We start from the raw sequence: 23,606 nt of genomic DNA on the forward strand, positions 1-23,606 counted from the left end.
AAACCAGGAAACGTCAACATTAGTCAGATCTCGGAACAGCTCAATTCGCCGTGTGATGTGGTGTCTGTCAGCGTTTACGAACACTTGTCCAGCGTCTCAGTTTTTCCAGGGGAACACCACCAATGCGTGTGATGCATGAGCCGCACAACAGGGAAGCAAAGCGGGAGGAGAGAGAGAGAGAACCTCTAGCATATGCCCTGGGCGAGACAGTCGCATTCAGACAAATAGGTGGATATTCTGTCGTGCCGTTTCCAGCATTAACGCACCCAAACTATCAACAGAAAATCCGTGCAGGAAGACATCAAAGCCCTCAGTGTTTGACTGACAGGTGATGCCTGGCAAGTGCAGAGCTGAAACAGCCGTGAAGCAATTTGGAGATTAAAGATACAGACTGAAGATGAGACACAAAAAAAATCTCGCTAGTTTCCATTTCAAAATAATCTCTTAATGCCAATTAAGAAGAAGGGGAACACAGGAAAACAGTGTCAGCAGTTTGCAGCGATTAATCCCTTTTAATGTGCTTCAGGTTGAGGTTAATTTGCTCATAACCTTCGTTTATTCGCTAACCACTGCCAACGGAAAATTTCACACGACAAAAAACACTGTAACTAAACCGACTTACACACGTTCTTCGACCAAAAAGGAGCGGACTTAATAAAAAAAAGCTTATGTTACCTCCCCACCTCTCAAAACGAATAAGTAACGGAATTAAAATGAAATAAACCTGATCAAAGAAAAAGTAAAATAAACTACAGAGCCTGAGAATCCCAGAGGGCCCTGTCAAAACATCTTCCCCCGGTCCCGTTAACAGCTTCCACGGCGCTGCTCTGATCTACACGTCGATAGAGAAGCTTCACATCCTCTCTAATGACTGACGGAGCGTAAACCCTCTGACATTCGCAAGTCGACGGCCGCGCGGTGATTTTCAGTCTGCACAGGTCTCAGTTTCCAGTCAGATTTATTGTTTTAATGTGGCTTTGGAAACTGATGGAAACTGCTTGTGGAGCAAAAAAAAAACAAAAAACGAGGTAAACACAGAAGTGTGTTTGGAAAATTAGCTTATTTTGTTTTTAAAAATAATGGCTTTCGCTGCAAAAAAACCCAACGGTATACCAGCGGTATGTGTGTGGTGAAGACAGGCTCTTTACATCCTGCTGTTCTTGTCTTAGTTTTTTGATTAGACAGATCTCCAGCTGTGGGCTTGGATGTTTTTCCAGACTGAAATCTTTCAGCATGCGTGTGAGATTCAGTCTAGCGTCTGAGATGCGAGATTAAAGGCCGCGCAGGGGCCGTAATGAGGGGAAGGGGTCAGATTGTAGGCTTCTCCGTTCCAGGGGTTAAACACGTTTGATGTGATGGAGAGGGCCCGAACCCGGGTATCAGAGCAGCAGGAGGCTGATGGCAGTGATCGGCCATTAAGTCTCCGGGCTGATTTCACTGAATGTGGTCGTGGTGCAGGATGTGCAGCGGGGTGCTATAACAACACCACACTGCGTCCACCTTTTTCCCTCCCACACAGCGCGCTCGTTATTTGCTAGTCATTAGATTTAGCCCTGCGAAGGGACCAAAATAACGACGCTAAAATGAGAGACACGCGTCTAAAGCTCTCCATATGTCATGTGGACTTGGCACAGTGTTGCTATGACGATGTATTGTGTGATCAGTCCACAAAAAACAAACGATTAATATTCCCTCCCCCTTTTTCAGTCGACCGAGGATGATTTTCCCACCGGTAGTTTGGTTCACTTGGTTTCAGACCAGGGAGGCTTTTAGTTCTGATCCGGCTTGTGCTCACACCGACCGATTACAAATGAACTGAGAGGAGTAAACACGAGGGCAAATGCAGAAGGAACCCATGCATTGGGCAGTTTGGGTGACGCCTACATTTATCCCTGCGGGGGGAATATACTGACGGTGGGCCATGCAGCACTTTACCGAGCCTAATGTGTTAATTTAACTTCTCTGAATTCACGACGGGCTCGCGAAGACATAATTATTCATGAGCATTACTAGTTGAGACTCGAAGTGGACCTCCATATAGATCCTCATGGATAATGACAGCCAGGAATGAGAACAAGGTTTCTTGCACTGCAACATTAGGAGGAAAAGGTTTTTTTCATATTTTTTTTTTTTTTACTAGAATAGTTTTTCTTCTTAAATAATAGAGAGAGCCCCTGCACTCCCAGGATAATTATCTAGAGCCCTCATCCAGATCGTTTCCTTGACAGCTGATGATCAGCAGATGTGAAAATCTAACATCACAAAATCCTTTGGTTTGTCCATTTTCCTTTGTTTGCTCATCATTCTATCTTATCTTTTCGGTACATAACAGTGCATTGCACAGACGAATATATTCAGTTTATAACAACAATAAAAACAACAAATGTACACAAATATAAATAAAAAAACATTAAATTATATCATTATCAAAACAATTAAATTATCAACAAGAATACATGCAGTGGCATGAAGAAGTTTGGGCATTCGTTTCCGTTGCTGTGAATAGTTAGGTGAGTAGAAGATGAACTGGTTTCCAAAAGGCATAAAGTTAAAGGTGAAACATTCTTTTCAACATTTTAAGCAAGATTAGCGTATTTTTGTTTTGTACAAGTTTAGAATGAAAAAAAAGGAAAAGAGAACCATACAAAGGTTTGGTCACCGCAAGAGATTTGAGCTCTCTGGTAACTTTTACCAAGGCCTCAGACTGTAATGAGCTTGTTAGGGCTTCGGCTTGTTCACGGTCATCGTTAGGAAAAGGCCCAGTGATGCAAATTTCAAAGCTTTATAAATACTCTGCCTCCTCAAACCTTGTCCCAACAATCAGCGGCTATGGGCTCCTCTAAGCAGCTGCCTGCCACTCTGAATATTAAAATAACTGGTGCCCACAAAGCAAGAGAAGGTCATAAGAAGATGGCAAAGTGTTTTCATGCAGCCGTTTCCTCAGTTCGTGATGTAATTAAGAAATGGCAGTTAACAGGAACGGTGGAGGTCAAGATGAGGTCTGGAAGACCAAGAAAACTCTGAGAGAACTGCTGGTAGGATTTCTATGAAGGTAAATCAAAACCCCCGTCTGACTGCAAAAGACCTTCAGGAAGATCCAGCAGACTCTGGAGTGGTGGTTCACTGTTCTACTGTGCAGCGACACCTGCACAAATAGGACCTTCGTGGAAGAGTCATCAGAAGAAAACCTTTCCTGCTTCCTCACCACAAAATTCAGCATCAGAAGTTTGCAAAGGAAATTTTAAACAACCCTGATGCTTTTTGGAAACAAGTCCTGTGGACTGATGAAGCTAAAATAGAACTTTTTTGCCGCAATGAGCAAAGGTATGTTTGGAGAAAAAAAGGGTGCAGAATTTAATGAAGGAAACGCCTCTCCAACTGTTAAGCACCTGGGCGGATCGATCATGCTTTGGCCTTGTGTTGCAGCCGGTGGCACGGAGAACATTTCACCGGTAGAGGGAAGAATGGATTCAGTTAAATACCAGCAAATTCAGTAGTTTACACTTTCAAAGTTTTCTTTCAACCTTTCAAGTCCTGGTTCTAATGTTATGGAATATGACCCCAATTTCACCTCATAGAATTCTTTTTTTTTTTTTTTTATCCCAAAACACAGCATCCGTTGTAAACATCTGTGGTATTAAATCATAAAGAGTGCCTACACAGAGAGCTGGCAGGGCTGATAGAGGATGGAGGGGGGTTGAGAGCAGGTATGTCCACCTCCACAGGGATCAAGAGGAAGCTTCAGCATCCGCAAAACCTACACCACACCTCCACTGTTATGTTGCAGTGCAGTCAGGCAATAATTCCTCCAATAAGTTGCTTGTGTTATCCTAGAATTTCGTTGACGAGGCATCAGCACAAAAGTATATAATATCTCAACTCCCACCCCGGCAGCGATCTAACCTACACACACCTTCTCTAAAAAGACACAGCAAAAAGGGAAAGAACTCCAGAGCAAGACTGAAATACTGCTTCGAGACTACATTCCTCCAAATAGACATAAGATGTGAGCAACACTTTGAAGTTTCATCACCATAACATCTCACTAAAATGTGTAAAAACACACACAAAAAAACAAGCTTTCACAGACTTTGATACGCAAACACAGTTAAGGGCATCAAAATGGAAACAGTCGCCCACTCAAACACAACTGGTGTTCAACTGGCGGTCAGACATCTTGCCTTGTAACAATATAGCACATATCGCGTATCTCACAACCTATTTTGTAAAGCAGGGAGGGCAGCCAGTGATATATGAAACAGCAATTTAAATGCAGCACCAACAAAACTGGAATCATCAAAGCATGTGAGGCTGTTAAATCCACTGGGGAAACCGATCATGTCATGTCTGAGATACATTTATATTCATTGATGTGGCAGAGGCGACATCCAAGTGAAGTACAATCTACGCTAGTGAGCCGGATGCCGTGAGCTCCACTTTAATTAATGGTGCACTTTAATTAATGGTGCTGGTTGATAACCGCGGTGCTAGTTGGTGTTTTTTCAAGGAAACACATTGGATGAGTCACCTGTGGTAGGATCACATAGCAGGGGAACAGAAAGCTGCGGCCGCCCTCTCTCTCTCATATGGAAATGCCTTCATTGCCAGGCTGTGTGGTGATACAGGCTCCTGTAGTCTCTTTAAAGCTGTGTAGAAAACTCCAACATGTTTTCCCTTCACTGGAAGGATGATTCTTTTCGTTTTTGTGTTTTTTGTTTTTTTTCTCTGTGGGTTGAGAGAGGTCTTTACCAACTTTGTAATGGTGAACCCTGTTAAGTGTTGCATGGTGGTGGTTGAGTAAAGCTACGTGTCTAAGGCTTTACACCCAGTGCCCAGTGCTTCCGTGCAGTCTGTCCGACTGGTGTGCAGACTGGCAGATGCAGTCGGTGCGAACAGGTTTCGGTAAAGGTCATCGGCAGCATTGCACCAAATCCCGGCAACGTCACTGTGCCGACAGTCACTGGGCCCAACTGTTGTTCACCAAAGAAGTAGTCACTGCACGCAACTGGTGCTGGGAAGTTTTGAAGTTTTTTGTTTGAACTTTTGAGTGTTTTGTCGCCTCACTTATACCCAGGTCTGCGCCTCCAAAGATATCGAGTACTTTGAGGAATGGGTGTTGCGCACCTTTCAGGCCACAAGAGTGCAGGGCACACTAACAAGATGTGCTGGTATTGAGTGGATGTAAAGCAATATGCCTTGTTATCAACCCAAAATATGTCAATAAGGACAGATTAAATGGAAGTAAATAACAAAATTTATTGTGTTAAGCAACAGAGAGAGTTTTGGCAACTACACTGATTCTGATGAAGTGTGGGCCCATACGAAGATAGGAGATAAGAGAGGATCCCCTGGAGACTAGACACTGGTGGTGCTGGAGTAGAGCTAGCGGGTGATCGACCCTTGGAACCCTTGGACAAGTGTCCCTGGACATCACGGGGGTTATGGCGGTGACGGGGAGTAGGTGGGTTGCACAATATCAGCTCCGAAAAATAGACGGGCAGAATTGCAATGACATTTGAAGAATGGCATCCACTTATTGATTGGCTCGAGATCCTGGACAGATACGGCGACGTTGGAATCGTGAATCGAGGGGATTTTACAGCGTGGGAAGGCGGAAGGGATGGAGAAAAATGGATCAGGAGTATCGTAATGCCAACATTAACCCACAGAGGAACGAGGCGGGAACATGAGGAAAGAGATCTTCCTTATTGACCTTTGGCCAAAGCTTCCTTAGGTTGTAACATTAGGCAACAGAAAGCTGATAACTTTATGATTAACTTTAAAATGATGATGTTTTACTTTACTTGCTGTGATGATTGCGTTGCGAGTCTGTATGAGAGCTGGCCTCAGACACGGTCCAAATCAAACTCAAAGCAGAGTCGGTAAAGCAATCGTTCCTGCCAGCACTACACATAACGCGTCATTTTTAGATTTCTGTTTGTGTCTGGGTTGAACAAATGGATACAGTGTGTTCATTACTGAGCTTTAGAGGCCCTTGTATGCATATTTTTGAACTTTGGACAGAGCCGGACTAGCTGCTTCCTCCAGTATTTCAGTCTTTAATAAGCTATGCTAGCCATGCCCTGTCTGGAAACAAAGCAAATAAGCCATTTTCCAAAATATTGAACTGTGATATTCTTAAAGCTGCCTTATTTATTTATACATTTTTTTTTGTTTGGGTACTGGCCACTTATACAACACACACACGTGCAGCCCTGACTAATTATCCTGTTTATAAAAGTTGTTCCAGCTGCCATTTTAGCAAAACACTGTATATTCTAACCAGCAGACACAGCATTAGTCTCCACCAATTCCTGCGGGAATAAAAGCCTGACTCTTCAACTGCCGGATGTTCCTCTTTCTAGTCTCTGGCTTTGTCTTGTCTGTCATTTTGATGCTGGGCAGGTAGTGTACTGCTGCAGCTGGCAGAAACACCAAAACAGGGAGCTCGAAGAAGCCCAAAAGCTCTGTGGAGCTGTGACTGGGTGGTAATTCTCTGGGCTTATCACGACAAGCAACAGCTTTCGCATGATTCATCGTGATTCGATTGGGTGTAAATGAGAAGTTGGATTAAGATTCATGGGGCATCAAGCTTTGCTCGGGTTTTTTGTTTGAAAATGAGATCTAATTTGGTCCAAGTGATGTGGTTAAGTGTCACGCTATCATGTCGTGGGAATTGCACCAGGTCATCTGCGACAGCGACGTCACCTGTAAATGCTTCACGATCGTTACTGACTATAGACAGAAAATCCTAATTCGGGCAACATGCTGACACAGAACTAAGATTAGAAAAAATGGTAACCACCAGGGCTGAGTGCACCCACAGAATCTGTTACGTCAGTAATTCAGTGTACATCCATCCGTCTAGTAGTTTAACTTATATTATTATTATTATTACTACTACTACTAATATCTAAAATAACTGGAACAGGTTTTATCATTTTCATCTCAGCTGAAGTAAACCTACAGTGGCAAATGTGTCTGAATCAGTCAGTAAAAGTGAGGTGTCATATGAGGGTCAATATTATACTTACATCTAATGTCGATGTGGTAAAATAATAGTCTCATCTAGTTTTCTTGCCTTTCACATCAGAACATTTTAGAGATGATAATAATAACAATAATAATGAAAACAAAAATGAATAATAATTAAAATAATAAATAATAATAATAATAATAATAACCGAGTATCTGAAAGAAACAGAGTCACCATTGTGTCAACCCACCTTTTAAAATGACACATACTGCATTTATTTTTTAATTTTACTGACAGTAGGCTTTTTTGGTTTTTGTGAAAGGGAGGCTGTCATTTTGGAAAGCCGTTTGTTGTCCTTGTATTTAGGCCACAGAAAGCGGCGAGGCATAACCCATGCAGATTACGCACAGTGCTGTGATTCCTCTTGTGCAATTGCTTACCAACAGTTGCTTTTGTGCTGTGAGCATGGACATTAACACAATGAGATGAAACACTTGCTTCAATTATGTGCAGCCAGCAAACAACAGAGCGGAATATAATAGATGCACTAAAAATATTACCAGCTCTCCTTGGCGTTGGTGTCTTGTAGTGTGTATAATCTGGTTCAAATTTGGCTTATTCCACTGACAGACTCTTTGTACTGTAACTCACACCGGATAAGAGGATCAGCTAAATAGCCCTAAATGGGATCAGCACTGTTTATTGTCCCAAACTCTGTTTTGTACTGTTTTATTTATTTATTTATTTTTTTCTCAAAACTGACGAAAAAGACCAAAACCAGCAATATGTTAGTCCATTTTCGCAATGCTTTCCAACCTCCCTACCATGTATGTATAAGCCCCAAGCCTAGTGGTTCCTGCTGATAACCTAAACCCTTTTAAAACAACTCACAGAACATAGTTTCATTTAAAAACAGACAGCTTAGGAATTTCCTAGAACAGCTGAACACTGCCATTTTTAGAAAAAGTTACTCAAACAGGAGGAAATGGTGCGCTGGCTGGGGACTATTTTCAGCAGAGAATTAATCCACATTTGGTGTTTTTTTTTAGTGAGTATTTGGGGCAGCAGGACGTCGCATGTAGTGAGTTGGCTTCGCTCTGACACATGATGAGGACGTTTTACCGAACTGACTGACTGACTGAAACCCTGAAGCAGATGGTGACGCCAGGGTCAAGTTGGGCCTCAAGGCCAATGCTGAGGTCAGCAGTCGTTTCTTTGGATTCTTTACAGAGTCTCAATTTATTTATATGACTGAGATTTGGGGCAGCTGTGTCTTGAAGGTCAGAATAGCAAGCTTGTTGCCCAAAGGACCAGCTGGAGAAATAAATGAGCAGCGGTCTTCCCTGCCTCTGCCGCTACCATCCCTTTAGAGTGCCCTTGGGCAAGGCAGCGAACCTTGAGCAGGCCCAGTCTAACTTGCTCGGTGAGAGCAGCTGATTATTGAGGTAGCAGATGCTGGGGTTGAGATGAGAGTTTGTCCTTTCCACAGTACACGTTTAAAATTAAGTTTTCATGTCAGACTATAACCAAGTGAATTTATAAAGTGAACCAGAATGTGAGGCAGTTGGAAGGAGAGGATCTTCATGGTGCTCTAAGCCTCCCCTGCAGTGTGATCACTGTGATAAAAGAAATCGGGAAACCACATTTTCCACTGTGTAATCTGATACTCTGTGCGACTTCCTTCGGCTAATAGGCTTTGCTGCCCACAAACACACGGCTCTGATAAGGACTGCTAACTCTTTTTTATATGAAGTCTTTGCCCTGGGGATCTGTCAAGTGAATACAGTTGCCTGTTTGTTGATGTCTGATACCACATTTACAAGTGAGGGCGGTTTACTAAGCCTCCGGTTTACTAAGAGTGAAGAATATGATTCATTTCCCCCGATCAACAACAGGTCAAGGATTCATTTCTAGGTTTCATGAACAGACAGTAGTACGTGTTCAGCATGACATTGTGGAGTTTAGTCGTCAGTCATAAAGCAAGTCTAGAAACACTTTACAAACACAGGCAACTCAGAGTGCTTTACATGAGCCACAGAAATGCATTTAAACAACATTTAAATAACCTAAAGAAGAGGAAAATAAAAATATTCTTGTTCTTTGCCAGTCGAGAGATATTTTAGGCTATGACTGACTGACTCCTCTGTAAACAGAACAGCCTTGACTACTACAACCTTAAAGTGGTAATCCCTAAGACCTCAGTCTGGGTTGATTTGGCGACCCCCGTGGTTGCTACTGGTGAAAGCGAGTGCGGTTTAATACTACAGCAAAAACTTGTTGAGCGGCCGCTGTGTCGGAAATACAACAGAAGAGAAATTTGGTTACCTTGCGGAGGGAGGTTACAGGTGTGCAGCCTGCCGCCTGTAGTTCTTCATGTCACAGCTCAATGTGGTTGCCCCCCGTTGTCCCGTGGCTCCCTTGCAGAAATCAAGACTGATGCACAGTCAAAAAATGCCAAAAAACAACAAGTTCGCTGTGCGCGAAGGCAATTTGAATCCAGTGTGGAAGTGACGGAAAACCACTATATAGAAACGGGATTACCGAATGAAAATACAATGACTATTACTGAAGAAAATACTGACCACAAATAGTATCAAAGACCGGGTTTGATTTCATGAAAATCTTCCAACGTTAAGGGTTAGCCCGGCTACCCTGCAAAGTTTGCCCCGCTTGTAACTGCGATACAGGCCAAAGCTCGCAATCTCAGGCGATGGTTGGACTGGTAAATCGAGAACTTTGACGCGAGGCTCATCTTCCTTTCCACCGTGATAGTCCCCCAGAGTGTCCTCATTGCTGCTGACACCGCACCCGTCCAACTGTCGACCTCACACTCGCTCCATCTCATCGTCACTTGTAAACAAGATCCCAAAACGTGAGCATCCAAAATACATAAATAAATCAATGCTACAAAGTTAATCGTTAGTACCTGAGTATTAATATGATGCTTTGTTGTTCTGGATGGTCCAGTTTTCTGACTGCCTTTTATTTTCTGCATAAGAGACCATATGGTAATGACCAAAAATGATAGCATAGCATATAAATTAAGCTATATCTTGGCAAGACAGTATATGTATGTACGATAATCCAACAGAAACCACAATCGCAGTGAAGTTCCCACTGAAATCATCACCTGAAGGTCTGAAATGCAAATCTATTCTGTTGGAGGTCAAATGTTTTCTCTCCAGCGACGAGCCACAGGCTTTCGTCTGACTCACGGTCTTTGCTATTTCCAGTCTTCCGCGCAAACCCTCGTTACCATCCTCCCCGACATCTGCATCGCTGACCGTGGAGGATGAGGCTGGGATACAAACCGGAGGTCAAGCGTGAAATCTTGTCAAGGAAAAGGTTTGAACCTTTGCTGCCAATGTGCCAATGAGTAGTGGCGCAGACACAGTGTAGCATCAGTCATCTGACCAAAGATTATCATGTAAAACACCAATACAAACCAAAAAGCCTGCAATACTTGGAGTACAAATGATGTCTTATGAAAAATGCGATTCTGCATCATGAATGATAGTTGTACTTTGTGGAGTTTTTTAGATTTTTGCCTCTTTTTCACATGAACCTGACCACATCTGGCTCAGATCGTAACATTTCTAAGTTGCTTTTACTTAGACATTAAAAATGTGGCAGAAAGAGTTAATGCATTGAAGAGGAAGAAGCGTGAAGGAAATTATCTGGCTTTTTAAAATGTACCATTTTAAAATCACTTTTCAATCTGCTCCACGTCAACCTTTCTGTTTTAAACATGTTTTCCTGCTAGAGAGCACAGCAGCACATTGGTTAAGGGATTAACGGGTCCTCGTTTTCGCCTTCTCTCGTCTGACCTATTATTTTCCTCCACGTTATCCAGCTTGTGACAAGGAGAAATTCTCCTTCTGCTGTTAAGCTTTTCCCTCTTTCACCTTGATACACAGATAAGAAGAGAAAAACTCAACACACTTGATGAGAGTGTGCACTTAGCAGAAAATTTGTCAAATTGTGTTTTTTCAGTTCTGTGTTTCATAATTTCTTGGGTAAAAGTTGTCAAATTCAAGGACGCTGCATTTGAAAAATGTTGGTGTCCACCTTTTTTACAACTTAGAATATTTTTATTTTAAATTATACTATTTTAGGTGCACTTTGGTACCCGATGTATCTGGACTGACCTTAATGATGACCTAATGAGCTTGTTAGGGCTTCGGCTCGTTCACAGTCATTGTTAGGAAAAGGCCAAGTGATGCAAATTTCAAAGCTTTATAAATACTCTGCCTCCTCAAACCTTGTCCCAACAATCAGCGGCTATGGGGCTCCTCTAAGCAGCTGCCTGGCACTCTGAATATTAAAATAACTGGTGCCCACAAAGCAAGAGAAGGTCATAAGAAGATAGCAAAGTGTTTTCATGCAGCCGTTTCCTCAGTTCGTGATGTAATTAAGAAATGGCAGTTAACAGGAATGGTGGAGGTCAAGATGAGGTCTGGAAGACCAAGAAAACTCTGAGAGAACTGCTGGTAGGATTTCTATGAAGGCAAAACAAAACCCCCGTCTGACTGCAACAGACCTTCAGGAAGATCCAGCAGACTCTGGAGTGGTGGTTCACTGTTCTACTGTGCAGCGACACCTGCACAAATATGACCTTCATGGAAGAGTCATCAGAAGAAAACCTTTCCTGCTTCCTCACTACAAAATTCAGCATCAGAAGTTTGTAAAGGAATGATGCTTGATGCTTTTTGGAAACAGGTCCCGTGGACCGATTAAATTAAAATAGAACTTTATGACCCTCATGTGGCTACGCAGTGGAAGCAGAAGGCAGCAGGTCCTTCGATGGCAAAACACTGCTATGTACATTTGCAATCGAGGGTGCTATTCTAACTACATGCTCAGCTCCGAGAGCTCCGGCTTCAGGGATTACTGGGACTTGGAGCCAACGGCTCGAATTGATACAGCTGAGGACCACCATGGTCCTCCACCACACTAACGTCTGCTTCAGGGGATTCTGGAGTGAAAAAGACCTCCACATCAAAAAAGCCCTCTGGCATAGGTGCCTTGCATGACTGACCAATTCCTGCACTCACACCCAACCCTGCCCCCCTCCCCAATTTTTAGCATTTTTCAAAATTATGCTGTGGGTGGAGTTAGGCTCAGAGCTGGGGGTAAGTTACACTTTAAGTGCGGGGATGGATCGATCAGTCTTTGGGCTCGTTTTGCAGGCGGTGGCACGGGGAAGATTCCACTGGTAGAGGGTTTTGCCATGGCCCTCACAGTCCCCCGACCTAAACCTCATCGAAAATCTGTGGATAGACCCCAGAAGAGCAGGACATGCAAGACGGCTCAAGAATCTCACAGAACTAGAAGCCTTCTGCAGGAAAAATGGGCGAAAAATCCCCCAAACAAGAACTGATTCAATAAATCTGTCATCTTTAAGTTTATGCCTTTTGGAAATCAGGTCATCTTTTACTCTCTCAACTATTCACAGTCACAGAGATTTTGACCAGGGGTGCCCAAACTTTTTCATGCCACTGTATTACTACCATTTCTGTGTGTGTGTGTGTGTGTGTGTGTGTGTGTGTGTGTGTGTGTGTGTGTGTGTGTGTGTGTGTGTGTGTGTGTGTGTGTGTGTGTGTGTTTTAAAGCTTATAGCCTTTTTATTTCTTCCTACATACTGTGTATATCTGTTTGATTGGATGGCAAGCTGCTGCATACAATTGTCCTCACAGGGATAAATAAAGTTGTATTGAATTGAGCTGAACATTACCGGTGTATGCTTACTTACCCTTGCTAGCGTCGTGGTTCAAGGGATGGTAACGTTGGTTAGTCAGTTGGCCCATCACTTTTGTCAAGACTGAAATATCTCTAGTACAAGGAGGTTTGTTATGACATTTTATATAGACAATCGTGATCCCCAGAGGATGAATTCTACTGACTACGGTGATCTACCGACTTTCTTTAATCTAGTGCCACCATGAGGTTGACATTTTTGGTTCACAGTGAAGTGTCTGAAACTTGGTTCAGACATTATTGTTCTCTTCAGGATGTACTGAAATAACTGGTGATCCCTTAACTTTTCTTCTAGTCCCGTTGTCAGGCTTAGGTTGTCCAGTACTTTGGTTTCTGAGCAAATACCCGCTAAACTAATGACCTTCCCATCAGCCTCATCTGTACTTTGTGCTTAGTGCCAATTAGAAAATACTAGCATGCTTAAACACTAAACTATGACTGTGAGCAATGGGACCTGATACAACAAAATACCTGATAAACATCCTCATGTTAAAATTGTCATTGTGGGCATGTTGTCATGTTGATGTTAGCATTTGGCTCAAAGCATCAGCAGTGTACTGCCCCACGAAGCTGCTAGTATGGCAGGAAACACTTAGGGGCAAAGCACACTGATGCACATTGAAGCCTCTTCATCAAATGTTTTCAGTGTAAGCCTGCACACTATCATCGCGAGGTTGATGCGTGTCAAGCTGCTTCGGAAAACAGCAATTTTATGATACATTACTGTATCTTGGCCGCAGGAAACTACTTTATATGTGCTGTCAAATGACACAACAGTCTCCAATGCGGCTGATGTGTGTTGCACCTAGGTCTCGTTGCAAAATATAAGTTGTGTACCATTTGGACTGTAATGAAGGTCACCAGTATTCAATCAGTCTAAGTTGTGTGCTTTATACTTCACACCTGAAATTGGTATGAAATCTGCCAAACTGTCCCTGCGAAATCCGCTTTCCCTCCGGTGGAGATTGTTTTCAACATTTGTCTGACACAGAACATCTCAAGCTTGAAGTACCAGAATTGGCGGGGGCTGCCATCCAGGACTCTGATAAATATGTCACTGCTCTGTCAGGGCTTTGTTACATGTCTGCACACACACACTCACACGGCTCTCAGACATGGGTGGGAAGGAGGACTGTAAAACACCAAAAGGGATAAAAAAAAATTAAATTAAAAAAGCATGGGAGAAAAGAGAAAATTGGAGTTGGTAGAAGCTACTGAAAGCAACATCTGACACGGAGAGTGAAACACTGATCAGGAGACCCAAGCTGTGTTTCCCTCCAGCCTTAAAATACATTTTTGTCCACTTTCCACATGTAAATAAATGTCAGTTTTGCTTTCTGCTGTAACGCACCAGTGATTCATCTTGGTGTGTCTCCAGTTTTGTTAAAGTTTTTTCCATTAGCTAAGCACATGCTGTCGGTGGAAATGGAAATGATGCATTTAAAATGTTCTGTTTTGTCTGGAATTCGGGAGAAGAACAACCGAGTAGTTTGCATGAGCAGAAAGAGTTACCATGGCTGAAACTTGGACTTCAACAATGAAAAGACCTAAGAAAGAAGCTATAACAGCACCGTCTTTACTGTTTGATTGACAGACGACCTTTGGGAAGTGCTGTGCAGAAACACAGCGGTAATGAGCCCTTCAGTGTTGCCCGGTCACTCTTTCATCCAGATGAAAACAAAGATATGCAAATAGCCCAGGACAGGAACTTCAGCCCTTCAATCATCGTCATTGGCGTAACGTTCCCCGATAACGGTGTTTGGACCAAACCTTCAATAAAGGCGATTGAAGTCATCTTGAACATTTGTCCCCTTCTTTCTTCTCTAGAGTTGTGCCTGGCTACAAATAAAGAAATGTATTCGGGGGATGTTCTGATGCATCAAATGAATACGACCACAACGAGCAGACTAAACATACCTCAGCATCCATTAGACATTTCTGTGGTGGACAGAACCTCGTCTCCCCTTCATCGCTTCTCCCTCCAGACAGTTGCAGTAAATAGAGGTGTTGCGTTTTAGTCATCTCGCCCGATGAACCTCACCAAATTCGCCTACGTGTTACGAAACACTCTCTCCTCAGTTTTAGTAGCGTTCAGCTCAGCTAATCTGCTTTGACAGGTGACTGTTCTAGCCTGAATCCTAATCTGCTATCCACATTTAGGATGAATGGGATTGGTGTTTGATGCACCGAATTGCTGTTCAGCTGCCACCTCTGGCTCACGGCTGCACATGTCTGTGTGCACGTTTGCATCCCGCGTGTTGTCTTGATGACAGCCAGCTTCGCGTCATGCCAGGGGATAAAGGGCCTCAGTCTGTCTGGGATGATCTGAGTCAGCGTTGGGCAGGAGAGGAATCTGCCCACTGGGAACTATTTCAAATGTCGTTGATCTCATTACTGTCGTGAAAATTGTGCCAATTAACACGTACGAGGAAAAGTAATAGGACCACAGTCTTCAAACTGAGGTGAATTACAAGCCCTAAACCTAAAGTGCAAAATAGACCCATATGAGTGTTCTCTGATCTGTCACCTCTTTGATTAGTTACCTAAGCTTGACAAGAACTTAAAGCTGCTCGAGTGATAAAAGGAAAAAATTGTGGTCATGGATAAAAGAGAGGTCGTAGGTCGTAAAAAACTTGGCCCCATCACGAGAGTGTAACGTGTGATCATCTCATTGCTCATGTTTACGTCTTACTGGTATTCAACATATAGCAGAGCCTGACCGATACACTGACGTCGGCGGATTTTAGCCTGTGACAAAGAATTAGTACGGCATATACTGCATATTGGCCAATAAATAACAAGGAGTGGCATCACAGGAATGACACATACTTTTGAGGTAGTTTAGAAACTGAGTTGCCAGTAAATAGTTTGTGCATCAGTAAGAACTGATATAAGTAAGATTTTTTTAACTGTTAAAAGCCCCACTCAGTAAATATCTTGGTCACGATTCAGCAAAGCCGCGAAAATAGCAATTGCTTTTTTGAGCCACTTCCACGTGCAGTGGAACGAGCTGTAACACAACACTGACATCATTTTATCACCTTAATAGCTGCCTTTTTACAAATTCATCAGAGGCGGAGCAAGATTAGCATTCTCCATCAAAAATATCTGAAAAAAACCAAACATCTGAGCTGCTTAGCTGCCACTTTTTTCCCCAGATAGTCTCTAACTTTGTCTGGTGTTTAGTCCTGGGCAGGTAGCGTACCGTGGGTTTAGGGGAGCTTTTCCCCCCAAAAAACACCTGCTTTCTGCTTGAGAGGGTCAGGTGCAAGTTGCAAAACCGGAACAATGAGCTGAACTCACAACTGAACAAAAACAGTCCATAGAACTGAAGGGAACTGCAAAGCCCGGTGTTAAGGCGAGTCTTAGAAGTATAGATAAAGAGCAACAAAAAAAACCTAATATTACCTGACGTATTTTACCAGATTTTTTTTAAAACTCTCAAATTAGTAACTGCGCTCAAGAATTCGGTGCTGGTTGGAGTACACCCCTTCAGTAGGATGCAATGTCCAGTCTCACTGGTTTCACTGGTGACTAAAATGTTATAAAACTGAACAGAAACGATGGACAAAATTATGACCATGTCATCCGGCTAATGAAAAGCTAATTCATCTTTCAAGTACAGAGGTAGCTTCAACAGCGGAGATCTCGCTGGTGAATACATGTTGCTTCTGGTCTCTGCGCCGGAGACATCAGAATATTCCTCATGTACCAACTGCTACAGTGTTTACATGAGTCTGTATCAATGCCTACATCAGATGACAGGCTTATCCTTTTACACACACGCAGAAGTGAAACACACACCCGTGGACCGTGCATGTTGTTTGATCGTGGCGGCTTAAAGTTATGCAAACCCGTAGTAACACACTCGCGCGCACACACTGTGACATTAATATTCAAAAAATGTTGAGGACGGCTCGGTTGTTTTTCCAGTGTTGTTTGGCAGGGTCTCAGTGTTTCCTCTGCAGGATTTATGTGGCCCACACACACTATTAATTCATCTGCTTCTCCTGGTTTTAAACACTCGCTCGGTCGCTCGCTCGCTCGCTCACTCACTCGCTCACTCACTCACTCACTCACTCACTCACATCAAAAGAGGGAGAGAAACAGGGAGCGTTGCCTGGTTGGTTTAAGCAGCTTATCCTGACCCTGTATTCATCTATCAATCATAACCTTGACTTTCCCCGGTGCATCAGCTTGAATTACTCCCCTCCACCGGCTACCTTTAAGAATAATACAAACAGAATATGGACAAACAAATGACAGAGTAAATAAATTAACAGATGCAATAAATAAAATTTCTATTTATTTCCTGTATCTACTGATTTTCGCATATTGTTTTGGTGGTTTGAGGAAGTATTTGTTGTTGGGCTTTCTTCTGCATTCTGATTACGGGATCAATTCTGATTTAAGACACTTGTTGCTCCGCTGGTATAGTTTGATGGAGTTTGCAGATGTCGCACTCCGCTCTGTTCTCTCGAAGCCAAGAGCGAAATCTTGCGGCTTACCGTACAGGCCAGCTGAGGCTGAAACCTAATTTTTACTTTAGTGAGCAGCATTTCGAGTTGAGGGACTAGTCGCGTTGCGTGGTAGCGTTAGTGAGGTTTGGAGAAGGTTTGAGTACAAACAGTGGTCTCGATATGATAAATCTTAAGTGGAAAAACACCTGGGAACACACATCAAAAAATCCCAGGTTCACACAGGTGTTTGGGCAGGAAAAGACATCTGGCAAGAGTTCACCGTATTCAATCCAAAACCTTAGCTGGTCCATACAGTTCTGTATGTTTACGTACTGTAGTTTCGATAGCGTACCCAGTATTATCTGAAAATATCGCCTGGGATTTTTGTTTGGTCAGATCATCACCACCAATGATTTTTCTTTATCAAAAACATCTGGTGTTTAACATCCGTCTGAAGGTGGACAGGCCCTAAGATGCGACATTTTAAGGTTGATGCGGCGTGAAACCTCGTCCTTGTGCACCCTCGACATACACAGTAAACGCTATTCTTTTTCTCCACGTGCTTCCATCGCAGGTTGACAGTCGACATCCGACCTGTAACTTCATGTTGGAGGTGGAGCGAGACCAGGTGGAGTGTCTGAAGCGGCTGAGGGAGGAGGAAGAGGAAGAGGAGGCCGCTGGCAGCCGTAAAGGTCAGGTTCACTCGCCAACGACACCTGCTGTAGCACCAAAGAAAGAAACTGTAAAAAACTTTGTGGCGCTGAACAAGTAGAGCCCGAGGACTGAAAGTTGAAGTGAAAATGTTTACATGTATGAAGATGTTTACACACAGTATGTACATATAGTCCTTCCTCTGTCATGTGAGGATGTGAGCAGCTTTCACCATGCGGTTTAAATCCCATGTTTTGGGTTCTGTCCAGCAGTTTTAATGCGCAAAATGAAAAACCAACAGATTCCAGTACAGGTTACCTTCTCTCATTGAGGAGATTCTGGCAGGACACTGAAAACCTGTGCGATGTAGCCGGGAATGGACACCAACCAAAATCCTACCTGGACTAAATCTGGATATGAGACGCAGCTACACTGACCTCCATAGATGACTGAAAGGATTATATCTCATATTAAAATATGAGATTATTTCTCTGACTTTAGACCAAAATGATATTAAACACACACACACACACACTTCATTTCTGTTTTTTTAGAAATCTATTGTACTGTGTATCTGTCCTTGATATAAAAAAACATGCTGCAGTGTGCCGGCTCATGCATAGGTTGATAAAAATGTATCCACTGAATTATTTCACATTTATTTTCATTCTGTTGAGAGTTAAACCCTGGACCAGAGACAAACTCCTGAATAATGTATGGGGCTATTTGGAAAACAGAAAATATAGCATTTTGGCACTCGTTCGTATAAACCTGACGGGGGAGGGAGACCGTGAAGGCATTCGTGGCGTGAGATGGTGAAACGTGGCAGGTCGAGGAAGGGAACCAATTATTAAAAAACTACTTCTTGTTGTTGGCTTTTTCTAAAAGTAAAAGCAACAAATACATTGAAGAATTTATGAAATAAAGTCGGGTTAAAAATGATCTCAGCCGATTAGAATGAAGCACTAATGGCCCTGGTTGCTGATTTGATAAGATGGAAGCTTACCTGTACGATCTGATGATATCTGCCGCACCTGCATCAGCAGGTTTGCTTGGCTCCTTTATAAAGACGGTCCGAGACAATCTGGAGGTAACCAATTGTTTGTGTTACAGCGTGTTTGCTCCTGTTTGTACCCAAATACACAGGTACCTGGCAACAAGGCTGTATAAGAGCTTGTCTGGAAAAACAATCAGACCCTATGCGCTGTATTTGTCTTCAACCAGCAGCTGCACGTTGGATGTTCAGTAAAACTCAGAACACATACTAACACAAACACAGTCCTTTAAAAGAGCAGATTGGCGGAAACCATTTCTGTCCATTAGTTTATGTCCGCACACAGTCAAAAGGTATTTGTCTTTCTGCAGAATGGTACTAATTACCACAAATTACCCTGCGAATGGGGTCCTCCGCTGACGTTCACGGCTCAGAAACCATCTAGCGTTGGGGAACAAAAATGCAAATGAGCTTCTCAGTAAGTAAAAGAAAAACAGGAGTTAAATTACACATTGCTGCATAGTGATAAAGGAGCAAAAACACCGAGCAATGCACACACAACGAGCAGGGCACTCGGAGAGCACAGACTCAGCCAAGGCCAATGTCAAACAACATAGACCAGGCTTCAGAGAAAAAAAATTCAAATAAATAGTAAATGATCCGAACCTGCTCCAAAAACTAATGAGTTCTTCCCTGGCCCCTGCCCCATCCCTCCCTCCAAGTTCAGTGCAAATCGGATCAGTACTTTTTGCTTAATCCCGCCGACAAACAAACCAACAAACAGACACGGGGGCAAACAGGACCCCCTCGGCGGAGGTAATGAGGCCTACGTATGGGGCAGAAACAGAAATCTCAGCACTCCCCCATGTAGTTATGGAGTCATTGTCATTCTCAACTGTGTGCTTTGGAGCAGTAAAAATAGGTAATAAATTGAAGTTTTAAAACTGAGCCTAACCTTTCCGACCCCAATCTGTCTGAAAGACTCTCAAGTGTACAGAGTGAAACTTCGGATCGCTCTTCACCCGACCAACGCAGTCAGACATTTAAGCAGTGGCGGCGGCGTTCGTATGCTCAGACCTCGGCTTAGAGATAATTAACACGAAGGTATAAACCTGGTGATGCATTGTAATGTCCCAAACAAGCATACCCTTGCTTGTTCAGCAGACTCTACAGCAAAACGCGCCCTTTCCAAGCACCAGACGATTGATGATAAAGTGTTTCAGTAAATTTCACATCGATACAACAGTCCATTTACTTTCGGCTCAATGCTACATCACGTACGACTGTTCTGTTGGATCGAACTGCACCATAATTACAAACACCAAGCCTTTAGAGCCATTCATTTTTTTTAACATTATTTTACTGAAGAAAAATTACGCTCACGTTTTACTGCTGCTACAACTTGGATTCCAAGCACCGACAGATATTTTACATTTTTACTCTAAAGAGAAGTTATTTTAACCGCATCTTTACATTTTCACGGCACGTGACCTCTGGCGGTCGTGTGAATAATGACTGTCAACTCACAGCGTTATGTTTGAGGTACTAAGAGTCAGGCTCTGCTGCTTCAGGCTTCACCATTCTTTTTATTTTTTTTTTTATGTCTCTTGCAAGTCTCCTGACTTCATGGAACTGCAATACTAAGTTGCTGAAGTGCCACTTTAGCCGAGTGGTTTAAATGGCCTTCACTTAGCCACACACTAACCATAGTTTATCAACCATAACCAGGATCTTGGAAAGGGGTCGGGTTGTTGAGAGACAACGTGAGTCGTCTCAGCTAAACCAAACTTCCAACCAAGTGTTTCCTCTAATTTAACTGTGGTCATAGTTTTGGTCACAGAGGGCAAAACTGCTCCCACTTCTGGTTAAAAATCAAAGCAAAAGTTTATTAAGTTTTACTTTCAGACAATGAAGAGATCTAATGAAATAATTATGCACGAGAACGGTTTCATACTGGAGTAGCTATGTGTCCTGTATGGGACAGTAGACATCGGCCTTTCTTTTTGACTGCAGCCCAGCTCAGCATGTGTTATTTTGTATTACTTTGTGAAAAAATAAATAAATAAATGAAAATCTGGACTGATCAACGTAACACCTACTAATTAATTCTTAGCATGAAGTCAAATCCGCAAATGAATATTATCAGCTATCTGGAGTCGTGGCATTTTAGAGAGAGGTCAATTTTTTTTTCCAAAACAGATGTTCGGAAGCAAACTTTGACATGTTGCGGTGAAGATGAAATGTGCTGCCTACGTTTTCCTCAGAAGAAAGGGCTCATTTCTGATGTAACCCGATGCTTGCGTAATTATCCCAGCAGTAAATTGGCTCCGACTAGTCTGTCGGTCTAACTTCATATAAGATCCAATTAGTTTGAGGTTGAACTGAGAAAGCTGAGCTAACTTTTCTTTAGCCTCCCTAAAGTTTTATCTGCATATCTAAAAGGCACAAGTAATAATACCACGTATATACTCGTAAGATTACAGGTTTAATTCACAGTTTGTGATCTTATCTCTAAAGTGAAAAACAAATTTATTCTAATATTTTTATCTGCAACAAACTAAAGCCTAGAACTTGTATTTTCCCAAGTGTTTCACTCCACTGATGTGAGCTCTGGATGATGGGTCTCCCCTGCGGTCTTAACTAAAGCTCATTGACATGAAGAATAATAAAATAATGACACGGGTAAAAAAAAAAACCTCTGCAGGGGGAAAAGTGCCGGGGAGAACATCTTCCTCACGGAGTTGTTTCATGTGTTTGCTGGAGCGAATGAGGCTCCCAGGACTTCACCTGATGCTTCAGCCCCGGTGATCGTTTCAGTACAAAAGAGTTTGCGTTTCGCTCACTCAGCCCCAGCGGGAGACAAAACCCCAGCCCCACAATGTCACCGCCTTGCTGGACCCATGTCCCCGGCAGGACATACGACTCAGGGTTAGTCTCAGGCTCTGCTTTATTTTCTCGTGTCTGGATGAACCCACGTCAAGACTCAAGTTGAATTTCAAAGTCCATTCCTCCCTGACCCTTAAAAGCTTAGGACTGGCTTTGAGTTTTATAGGACTCCTTTCAAACTCTTGTGTCTGAGCGTAGCCGAAAGTAAAAAGAGAGAGTAGCCGCCTCACGCGAGTCCTCGTGTCCCGGAATCTTGATAACGCAGGAGGTGAGTGCAAAGTTGGCGTGACCCATAGAGCCACAATAGCCACATTTATGGGAAGTTCACGGGGTTGAAATTAAGCAGAATTATCCTTTAAAAGGTGCAGGGGGTCCACCCTGTCCTCACCAGACCCTACCCATTATCGTGCTGGTGTCTGTACTCAATAGTCAACCCTGTCTCCGAGACACTAGGTTCATATACTGTACAACTAAACTGCAACGGCAGATACATTCTGTAGGAAACTTAATCGCTGGATTATTTTTTTTTCTTTTGAATGAATAAAGCAACATATTTAATAATTGCGGCAGATTTGCAAGAACGTATTTGCTGTTGCAGGTTAGTTGTACAGAAACATCTGTTTCCAGGAGACAGAGTTTAAAATGTAGGACTCACTAGTACACCATCGAGGCCATGATCCCTCACCGGCTTCTCGCCACTGCCATTACCGGGTGTACGTATGTTAAAGCTCTGGGCTTTCGACTTGAAGTGAACACGAAGGTGAGCAAACTTTGGATGAAGAACATGCCTGCAAACACGTGATGCACCGAAGAAACGGGTCTGCACCTGAAGGTTAATGGAAAACTTCCGTGCAGTTCGTATAAAAGAAGTCAGTCTGTTTAACTAACGGCATGAAGTCGAAGTAGGGCGATGCTGGAGAGGGGCACCTTGCTCAGTCAGCCTTCACGTTACGATGAATAAAGAATAAGAAGACCATAGGGCGGAGGCAGAGGATTTCCCTCCAGATGTGTGCCGCTGTGCACTCGGTGCGTTGTTGCTTAAACGTGGCGGCCCTGCCTCTGATGTGTGTCTGAGTGTTTCTGGGAAAGCGCACAGAGAGCGGCCGGATCACTTAGCGGGTAGATGGAGTTTTCCTCATGCACCGATGAGTTCAGATTCCATTTTTAACCCAGAGACATCTCTTCTCTCACTCTTTCCCCTCTCCTCCTCTTTTGTCCTCTCTTGTCCTTTCTGTATCAGTGTAATTTCCTCCCTTTCACTGCTTCCTGTTTCCCCTTTCTTCACCTCTGCACTTTCAGTCTACCTTTTCTTTCTTTTCCTGTCTTCCTCTTCCTGTCTCTTTCATGCTCCTTTTCCTTTGGTTTTCCCTCCTGTTCTTTGCCTCGTTTCAGAACGTCACCTCCACTGGCCTTTCCTCTCCATCTAGTTTCCTAAAAAAAAAAAAAAAATCTTTTCAGCGGCCTGATGGACTCCGGTGTCCAGGCCATTTACAGTGAGGTCAAGTCAAGAATAAGCCTCAGTTCCTATGTGGGACATACAATAGCAAACCAATCGTCAGGAGGTCAAAAGGCAGAGCGACTTCACGGAAAAAGCAGAATCCTTGTCCTATTACTGATGATCAGGGAAACATGGATCAGTTTAGGAGGAGACAAGACTGGATTACCGACAGGGCGAAACAGGCCACTTTCTGGGGGCCTCAGACCCCCGGGGTTGCTCCACCTCATCTCCGTTTACATAACTTGATCAGTGGCAGATATGTGGCCCTGGTCCTTTAAAGGGTCCCTACGTCAAAATCTATTCACTTAAACTTACTGTTTTAGCTTATGTTGAGCTCCTTTGTCTTAAGGTTGTGTTTGATCAGATTTCTTTTACTCTCTTCAA

The 23,606-nt window shown here is 43.1% G+C and overlaps 1 protein-coding gene across 6 annotated transcripts in view; it reads left to right on the forward strand.

Annotated features, from left to right (window-relative positions):
• vipr2 (vasoactive intestinal peptide receptor 2) overlaps positions 1-23,606 on the forward strand; it is a 67,449-nt gene that overhangs the window by 5,635 nt on the left and 38,208 nt on the right. For all 6 annotated transcript variants that reach the window (XR_005708835.1, XR_005708836.1, XR_005708837.1 and 3 more), the window contains exon 2: positions 17,768-17,885. Coding sequence is in view for 2 of the 6 variants with exons in the window: in XM_040144584.1 (XP_040000518.1) it covers positions 17,768-17,885 (118 nt within the window). In the remaining 4 variants the exon portion in view is untranslated. The remainder of the gene's footprint in view (positions 1-17,767; positions 17,886-23,606) is intronic.

Source organism: Xiphias gladius, chromosome 14, assembly GCF_016859285.1.
Source record: "Xiphias gladius isolate SHS-SW01 ecotype Sanya breed wild chromosome 14, ASM1685928v1, whole genome shotgun sequence".
NCBI classification, from domain to species: domain Eukaryota; kingdom Metazoa; phylum Chordata; class Actinopteri; order Istiophoriformes; family Xiphiidae; genus Xiphias; species Xiphias gladius.